The sequence below is a fragment of the Tachysurus vachellii genome, chromosome 2 (assembly GCF_030014155.1).
Source record: "Tachysurus vachellii isolate PV-2020 chromosome 2, HZAU_Pvac_v1, whole genome shotgun sequence".
Classification (NCBI taxonomy): domain Eukaryota; kingdom Metazoa; phylum Chordata; class Actinopteri; order Siluriformes; family Bagridae; genus Tachysurus; species Tachysurus vachellii.
This window is the reverse complement of record NC_083461.1, coordinates 4,195,571-4,205,570: the sequence shown is the minus strand read 5'-3', so window position 1 is coordinate 4,205,570 and position 10,000 is coordinate 4,195,571. Positions and strand designations below refer to the sequence as shown.

The 10,000-nt window shown below is 40.0% G+C and overlaps 1 protein-coding gene across 1 annotated transcript in view; it reads right to left on the bottom strand.

The window, feature by feature from the left end:
• Positions 1-4,557: 4,557 nt before the first annotated feature.
• ormdl3 (ORMDL sphingolipid biosynthesis regulator 3) overlaps positions 4,558-10,000 on the bottom strand; it is an 8,266-nt gene continuing 2,823 nt past the window's right edge. The window contains exon 4 of the mRNA XM_060894472.1: positions 4,558-6,862. Within this exon, the coding sequence (XP_060750455.1) occupies positions 6,727-6,862 (136 nt within the window). The 3' untranslated portion in view covers positions 4,558-6,726. The remainder of the gene's footprint in view (positions 6,863-10,000) is intronic.

The window sequence follows — 10,000 nt, the reverse complement described above, 5'->3', positions numbered from 1 at the left end:
GAAGTGATCATAGTTCAGGAAGCGATTATAGTTCAGGAAGTGATTATAGTTCAGGAAGTGATTATAGTTCAGGTTGTGATTATAGTTCAGGTGGTGATTATAGTTCAGGAAGTGATCATAGTTCAGGAAGTGATTATAGTTCAGGTTGTGATTATAGTTCAGGAAGTGATTATAGTTCAGGTGGTGATTATAGTTCAGGTGGTGATTATAGTTCAGGAAGTGATCATAGTTCAGGAAGCGATTATAGTTCAGGAAGTGATTATAATTCAGGAACTGATTATAGTTCAGGAAGTGATTATACTATAAGCCTTGACAAAAAGAGTGAAACAGAGTTTTCTTTTCAGAGCCCTAACACGAAAACCACCTGCCTAATATTGTGTAGGTCCAAAAACAGCAAGGCATGATGGACTCCATAAGGACTCTAAAGTTGTGCTGTGGTATCTGGCACCAAGATATCAGCAGCAGATCCTTTTAGTGTTTGTCCAGTACATCCCACAGACACTGGATCAGATTGATATCTGGGGAATTTGACAGAACTCTTTGTCTTGTTTCCTTTGTTGTATCCTCCTCAAAAAGGTAGCACTAGAGTCACTTTTAAGGACATGGCCCATTTTATTCTTGATCATTTACAGGATAGTTTTAAACATATTTGTTTAAAACTAGGAATTTTTTTAAATCTAAGAATTTGGGCTAGGAGAGAGACAGGAAGTAATTAGTCCCTGCAATTACAAATGAACTGAATGCAGGGAAAAAATCCTCATACATATCTCTCAAAATGGGATGAGGGATGTGGTAGCCTAGTGGTTAAGGTGTTGGGCTACCAATTGGAAGGTTGTGAGTTCGATTCCAACGTACACCAAGCTGCCACTGCTGGGCCCCTGAGCAAGGTCCTTAACCCTCAATTGCTCAGCTGTATAAAAATGAGATAAAATTGTGTCGCTCTGGATAAGGGCGTCTGCTAAATGGCGTAAATGTAAATATACTGCAAATGCAAACATATTAAAAAACATACATAAATAAAATGTATGAAACAGCACCTGAAGGGAGAATGTATAACAGGAAGTGATTTCCCAGCAATCATGGATGTTGTGTGCTTTGTCCAAAATGCAGCTCTGTAATCATAAGCGTTCGACAGTCATAAAGGCACCAGTGTGTGCTACAGATTTCACTCCTGATTCTCTCCAACATCTACAAGGACATATATCTCTCTCTCTCCCTCTCTCTCTCTCTGCCACAGACTCTCGATCAACCTGTGTATCAGTCTCTCCGTCTCTCCCTCAATCTCATTCCCTCTATAAGTCTCTCTCTACCTCTATCAGTCTCTCTCTCTCTGTTGGTATCTCTCAGTCCCTCAGTCCATCAGCCCGTCTGTCTCTCAATTCCCTTGAGCTTTATTAGCATGATAAACTGTGCAGTGTTTAAATGTGCATCTCTTTCTCTCATTGACTCTCAGAGAGCACCAGTAACCCCCCAACTCCCCCAGTAAAAACACCATATCACGTGTCTCTGAAAGAAAAGAGCTGAAACCGAGAGGCTGACTCGGCTAATTTTATAGTTTCTGCTTTAACGGGACAAAACACGTGTGTCTATATATAGAAGGAGAAACTGACCAATGATATGACGCGAGCCAGAATCTAAAAATAACCCCTGCCTCAACGCCTATTCACAAATAATCTGTTTCTCTCTGTTTCTTTCTGCTGGAACAGGATGTGCGCTGACCAAGCAGATATAAGACAGATCACATACGTTCACTGCTTTAACCAAACGTGTAGAAAATAATGAAAAAAAGAAGAAAAAAAAAAAGTAAAAGATGCAGAGGTATGGACCGAGGATTGATTCTGGGCCTGTTATTATTTTAATTAATTAATTTAAAAAAAAATTTGGTTAATTCTGACTTTCTCAGAACAACTGATCAAGAGGCAGAGACACATCTGTGATCGTTTGTGAGGTCACTAATTCAACTCCGTGGCTTTATGCTAATCAGGTCTACGAACAGGAAGTGACACTGTGGCAGAATCTGTTTAAACTATAAACAAGGCTGTAGTTGTATAAAGAGAAGCATTAACTTATGACTAAATTTATGTTTTTTTCCTAAAATGCGACGTCTGGGCTTGTTTAGGGGCGGAGCTACGGTGGCCGAGAAGTGCAAAACACATTAACAAATCCGAAAACACATTAACAAATCTGAAAACAAATGAACAAGTCAGACAACCCGGAAACGGTAGTGTATCGTTTTTGAATGGAAACTTACCGATCATTGGACAAGACACCTGTCACTCAAGATATACAGGTATGGAATCTTATGTGTAATGTGTAAAGTTCTCCGTTTAAATATAAGAAAATAACAGAATTAATCCACAGTAATCCATTCCATCCATCCATTCCAACTTTCCATGCATGTCTTTGGACCGGGGGAGGAAACCGGAGTTCACACTGTGGTCTTTAAAGTGCTTTAAAAAGAAATTTCTATTTGCTTTTTAGCCAATGTTTGTTCATCGCTATGACGACATCTGTTCGTAAAATCTGTGAGAAAATGGCGACGTGAGAAAATCGCTTACTAGCGCTTAACTATCCAGCTAATCAGTGTTAGGGTCAGCGATATTGTTCTGTCTACATTCATCATTTCTGACATTTTTAAAAAAAAATTCAATAATGTTATAATGCTGATGCCATTAAACATTATTTTTAAACGTTTTAAAGTAATTTATGTTTCATTTATTTTTCTTAAATTAACTTATTTGAATTTATTTCATTTAAATTCATTTATGTTTATTCTTCAAAAACACCTTTAAAAACTGTAAAAACCCGAAACAGGAAGTGACGTGACCATCTCAACCATCAACTCATCACATGCACAGTTCTATTCAAAGCCCAGCCCTTAGGACCTAATTTAGTGCTAGATTTCTGAAGACCGTACTCCTCAGTACTACACCCTGACCCCTGAGCGGTGAAAGTGTTTTAGGTGACACCGTAGTGTGTAGCTCATGTGAACGTACTGAAAAATAATGAATGAGAATGGAGTATTAAGTGAAGGTTTATTTATTGCTTGAATGTGTACATGTGGGGTGTTTTGGTTCATGTGTTTAATGTGTGTGACGTAGCAAGGTTTAGCTAATCACACGATTCCATGTGCTACAAGCTATTCTAGCAACTCCACACTTTCTTTAAGATGTCATGCTGAAGAAAAAAAAGCAAACTGCAGAAAATTGCAGTTAAAGTACTTTAAGGAAACTTATAGAGTTTAAACTTTTTTTTTTTTTTTTAGATGTTGAAGCTGGCGAGTGTCCTTATTCACAGAGGCTTACATTTTTATCTCATTTTACACAACTGAGCAATTGAGGGTTAAGGGCCTTGCTCAGGGACCCATCAGTGGCATTTCAAATCAACCAAGCTGACACTGCTGGGGCCCCTGAGCAAGGCCCTTAACCCTTAATTGCTGTTGTCTAAAACGAGATAAAAACGTACGTCACTCTGGATACGGACGTCTGCCAAATGCCGGAAAATGTAAAATGTAAAATGACTGCAGGTTAATTGTGATTAATTAACTTCCCCTCCCCCCACCTCTCACTTGGGGTTTACTGTATTAACTGCCCTTGCCTGACTTTGGTTGTGATGTCGTTGATTTCATTTCCTTTCCCCACCCAAATATATTTTTTAGAACTGTGTTGAAAATAATGATGTAAAGGGTTTTAGATCGTGTTACTGTAACTTAAGTAGGAAACGTAGCCTCCTTGTGGTCCAGAGGCAGGATCTCTGTGCTCTCGTTGCCGTGGCCCGAGTTCGATTCCCAGGCAGGAAGCAAACCCAAGCACTGAAGCGTGAACGCTCATTGCCGGTCCAAGGCCTGGATGAAATGGGAGGTTTGCGTCAGGAATGGCAAATTTGTGCCAAATCTAATATACGGACCACATGATCCTCTATGGTGAGGTTATGTGATAAAGGAAGGAGAACAAGGTTAATAAAAAGCAGTGTAAACTGGACTAGGCTGGAATTTGCATAGTTAGGATTCGAATCAACAAGGGCTGTCGGTAATACGGAAGAGGGCTCTAAATTATATTACTGACAAAGGCAAAAAAAGAAAAAAAATTATTTGTATTAATAAGTTCATTACTCCTAAGGAGGTGTATATTCCTCGTAATCTGTTTTATTGTATTTGTAGTCTAATGATTATGTCGTAGAGCGGACGCTACGCTACACTAGCTAAAAAAGTTCATCCTAACATATGCAAAAAAAACGCATCTGGGATATTGTTATAAATCGTCGCTGTCGGGCGGAAACCTCATATGTCCAAATTTGGTCAATTTCATATCTTTTCACATATCGATGCTATTGGTCAGTCCCCACGTGGGTCTGTTATTTTTACAAGTTATTAACCAATCTAAAGTCTTGAAAATAGCTTGAGCGCAAATCTCATAACTCCATTGGACGCTTCAACTGTCCACCTCTTCCTCACTCCGTGGGAGAGCTTCACGTCATATTTCTCCTCAAGAAGAGTCGCAACGAATCAACACGTCTTCTGAGGTAAATGTCTTCAAAACACTGGGCTCAAAGAAAAAAAAATCTTGACCCCCACTAGTTCTGGTGCTCGTCTGAGGACAGGAGTTTAGCGCAAGACAATCCACTGCAACGTGGACTAAACCCTTTGCACTGCAGATAAGGTACGGCGTTTTTTTAATTTCCTGAAAAATAACGGTTTTGAAGATACGAGGATTCCGCCTGACAGCGACGAAATGTAAAAGTTATAGAAGTGGGGTTTTTTTTTTAGACTATCTAAAAATTTTATTCTTTCTATGGTAACGACTCACTATGGAGGCTCCATACGTGACGAACAGCTCTTTCAAATGTCTTGTTATTTAGCGAGGAACAATCTACAATGGTTTGTATAAAGATGTTTTCATAAACATTAGTTCAAATTCACTAGTTCATGCTTCGTGAGCTGTGAGCTGGTGAAGGAACGACTGTTAGAACTGTTCATAAGCGAGAACCCAAAGTTTTGTGGATATTCTTTAACATAAGCGGTACATAAAAAGCTGGAATTTGACTTAGTATTAAATTAAAAATAGTGAACATTGTCATGTTGCTTTAGTATCTGAGCAGTTAAAAAAAAAAATCAACTTAAAACTTAATCAACAGCTGCATCACACCAGCATGTGTTGGATTATTTAATGATGTGTATTAGTTAACATCCTACATGACTGAACATCTGTAGGAGTCCTGGTTATTAAAAAGGTTTGAAGTGTTAGTTGTTCCTGAAAGATTTTGAGAGTCTGGTTAGAAAGCGTTGAACTGTTCAAACAAACCATAAACACGTTAAAATCAGAGATAAAATCACAAAACATTTCCCAGGCAGGATTGTTGCATCACGATGAAATAATACATAATTATCATCATCATCATCATCATCATCATCGTCAGGTCTCCTCAAGAGTATAGGTGTACTGATGGACTGAATAATGAAAAAGATGTCAAAATGTCATACTTCAAACAAACAAGAAGAATAAATGACGACGCGGCAGCAGCAGAAACTGATTCTAAAGATGACGGAGACATCGAAATGTAAAATAAACCTTTTTTTTTACGTAACCTACTGGACGGAGAGTGAATTAGCAAAGCTAAAAGCAAAGCAACCACAAAAACATCCAAAGTCCATGAAAGTTCAATGAAGAGAAGGAAATGTTTTTCCTCTCTTCCTTATTTCTCTAAGCAGTCACAGTGTTTGTTCTTGTGCTTCTTGATTGTAGGGTTTGTTGAACCGTATGCGTGCTTTGATCCGCTTCCTGAAGATCAAAAACAGAGCGTACAAAATTCTTAATTCCTTAAAGAAAAAAAAAAGAGGAATTTTTCCTCTATCCTGGTTGAACACGTCTAGAAGCGCTCGCTCCCGATCCACAAGTTAGGTCAAAACACTAAAAAGTGACCAGGGAACATGATGTTAAGCGACTTGTTCCAAAGTTTCCATTCCTTTCCTTTCAGTTCTCAAAGACATCATCAGAGTGGAAAAATACACAGACGGGTTGATGTGGCGAGGTGTGCAGGGCTCTGGGATAGAGAGAGAGAGAGAGTGTGTGTGTGTGTGTGTGTGTGTGTGTGTGTGTGTGTGTGTGTGTGTGTGTGTGAGAGAGAGAGAGAGAGAGAGAGAGAGAGAGAGAGTGCAAGAGAAGAGAGAGTGTGTGAGAGAGAGAGAGAAAGACAGAGAGAGAGAGAAAGAAAGAGAGAGTGTGTGTGTGTGAGTGAGAAAGAGAGAGAGAGAGCAAGAGAAGAGAGAGTGTGAGAGAAAGAGAAAAAGACAGAGAGAGAAAGAAAGAGCGTGTGTGTGTGTGAGTGAGAGAGAGAGAGAGCAAGAGAAGAGTGAGTGTGTGAGAGAAAGAGAGAAAGACAGAGAGGGAGAGAGAGTGTGTGTGTGTGTGTGAGAGAGAGAGAGAGCAAGAGAAGAGTGAGTGTGTGAGAGAAAGAGAGAAAGACAGAGAGGGAGAGAGAGTGTGTGTGTGTGTGTGAGAGAGAGAGAGAGAGCAAGAGAAGAGTGAGTGTGTGAGAGAAAGACAGAGAGAGAGAGAGAGAGAGAGAGAGAGAGAGAGAGAGAGAGAGAGTGTGTGTGTGTGTGAGAGAGAGAGAGAGCAAGAGAAGAGTGATTGTGTGAGAGAAAGAGAGAAAGACAGAGAGAGAGAGAGAGAGAGAGAGAGAGAGAGAGAGAGAGTGTGTGTGTCGAAGGGATATCGAGGGGAATCTTCAGTACTTGTTAATCCCGAAGAGACGGACTCCATGCAGCTGAGGGAGTTTGGGGATGAGTACAGTGAGCAGTGACACTGTATTGATGACAAAGTGAACCCAGTCGTACTTGGTGTAGAAGCTGGTGAGGAAGTATCTAGAAGGAGAAAAGGACATCAGATATCATGTAACATGAGAGGAACAGAGCTCAGACCAGACACTGTGTATGACCGTGTATGACTTTTCTCAAGAACGACAGGAAAGAACTCTGAAGACGATATGTTTAAATAAAGTGATGCATTAAGCTAAGCACTTCTGAGCGTCCTGTTTGGGGAAAATAATCAACAATTTTAGTACAAGTGTTTTATTCCTCTTACACCTTCACAGCTGGAGCAACTTCGGTGTGTGTGTTTAAGGAAGACCAGATTTTCTGAAGGTATTTTAAAAGATAAGCAACATGTCATGGGACTTTAATTTAATACTAATATTTAATTCGTCATTTTAATTGCTGTTTTTAAAAAAATAACACAGATCTTTGGCCCGAGACACGTTGTGACATCATCACCAGACATTCGGCCAAATCCATCTAACTTTCATGTGTTTCACTCTCACAGGAAGTCATTACACACGAGTCTCTCTGCTAGGGGTTTAAAAGAAGAATCCTGCACTAATCTGATAGATAAATAAATAAATATATAAATAAATAAATAAATAAAATTGTAAATTTTAAAAATGGCGACACAAATAAATAAATAAATTCAACAAAACCCGAGATGGACTGACATCAACAGCTTGAAAAAACAGCTTGAAAAAAGAGAAAAAGAAAAAATAATTACAGTTATTTATGTATGTATTTATGTTGTTGTTGTGACTGTTGTTGTTATTGTTGTTGTTGCTGGTTGACAACACAGCAGAAGACACTAGAACAGTAGTATGGGGGAAAAAATATATCTAGCATTTCCAGTTACGAACTTCCAATAACCCAAATATATTATAACTCGAGGTTTTTCTAGACGTTTTCAGTCATTTGAAGCTTGAAATAATCTTCTTAATTAGTAAAAAAATAAAAATAAAGTCTAAATAATCGTACATTCAATTTATAATAATCTCATAAAAATATCGCATACATTCACAAATATCCAATCAACTTCCTAGGATTTTTTTTTTTTTTTGCACTGTAGAATTTAAAAATTCTAAAATTGCTTTGGATTTCATTTAAATTCAGTAAATGTTCATGTGTTCATCGCCGGTCGTCTGTAAAAGACCCTGAAGTATCGTGAATATAATCAAATCTATCCTCTATTTCCTTTTAGAAGATTCCAATAAACCAAACATTCATTCATTCATTTTCTACCGCTTATCCAAACTACCTCGGGTCACGGGGAGCCTGTGCCTATCTCAGGCGTCATCGGGCATCAAGGCAGGATACACCCTGGACGGAGTGCCAACCCATCACAGGGCACACACACACACACACACTCATTCACTCACACAATCACACACTAGGGACAATTTTCCAGAGATGCCAATCAACCTACCATGCATGTCTTTGGACCGGGGAAGGAAACCGGAGTACCCGGAGGAAACCCCCGAGGCACGGGGAGAACATGCAAACTCCACACACACAAGGCGGAGGTGGGAATCGAACCCCAACCCTGGAGGTGTGAGGCGAACGTGCTAACCACTAAGCCACCGTGCACCCATAAACCAAACATAAGCAGTAAAATTGTGTTTATTACCACATAAAATTTGTACAAATGTGTAGAAACAGGTGTAATTGGACTAAGATCAATTAAAATACTTTTGCTTGTGAAAGTGAAGGCACATGAGGCGAGGTAATAAAGTGAGGCAGGAGACAGAAACACAATAAACACAGTCCTGTTTGAGCTCCGGCTTAGATCGAAGATAGACTGAGAAGTTATTAAACGCTCGACCTGATTCGCTGCTGCACCAGAACTCAAACAATATCCTGATAAAAAAAATGTTACGTCTGGAGTGTATGCATCGGGTTTCTATTACAACAACAGGTACAATTAGGGTGGAGGATGTAAGGTGGAGGATGAAACAGCTTACATACAAATGAGATGCATGCAAGTCGCTCCTGATAAGGATGTCTGCTAAATGCCATAAGATGGAGGATGAGGATGGAGGATGAAGAAAGGAATGGAGTAGAGAATAGAAACTGGAGGATGGGGATGGATAATGGAAATCAAGGTTGAGAGTGGAAGATGGAAGATGAGGATGGAGAATGAGGAAGGAAGGATGGAGGAGGGAGGATAAGGATGTTGCATGAGAATGGAGGATGGGGATGGAGGAGGGAGGATGGAGGATGAGGGAGAATGTGGAAGGAAGGTGGAGGTTGAGGATGGTGCATGAGGATGGAAAAGCTTACATACAAATGAGATGCATGCAAGTCACTCCTGATAAGGATGTCTGCTAAGTGCCATAAAATGGAGGATGAGGATAGAGGATGAGGATGGGAATAGAGAAGAGAGTGGAAACTGGAGGATGGGGATAATGGGAATCATGGTTGAGGGTGAAAGATGGAAGATGAGGATGGAGGATGGCAGATGGAGGATGTGGTTGGGAATGTTTGAGAGAGGATGGAGGAGGGAGAATGAGGATGGAAGATGAAGGATGTGGATGGGGATGTTGGAGGCAGGATGGAATTGAGGATGACAGATGGAGGAGGATGGAGGATTTGGATGAAGATATGGAAGATGGAGGATGAGGAAGGAAAATGAGGATGAAAGACAAAAATGGAGGATATTGACATGAAACTCTTTACTGTCTTAACATACAGTGTTTATCCTGTTGAGTAAAATCCGTCATTGCCATAAAATTAAAGCGTTTGATCTTAAACCAGGTTACTGTGGCGTCTAATTATATGCAGCAATACAGGAAGGTAGATGAGTGAAAGAGAAGAGCAGAGCTGCTGGTTGGGTCCTAAATAAGGCTGCACTCATCACAGGAAGCCTAGATCAGCACTTCCACATTAACTGATGAGCTCATGTAGCAAAGGCAGCCTGAATAATCAGCATCGCAGGACAGAGAACATGTGCATGCTCAGAAAGCTAAGAGGAGAATAAAGGAAGAGGATCAGGGTCGAAAAAGCAAGACGGAGGGTGGAGGATATGGATGGATGGAACAATGAGGATCATAATGAGATGAGGTTGGAGGACAGTGATCATGCAGAATGATGGCGATAATTAGGATAAAGGACGACAGGAAAGGAGAGTGAGGTTGGATGATACACTGTGAGGATGGAAGATAGAGCGATGAGAATGAGGAATGG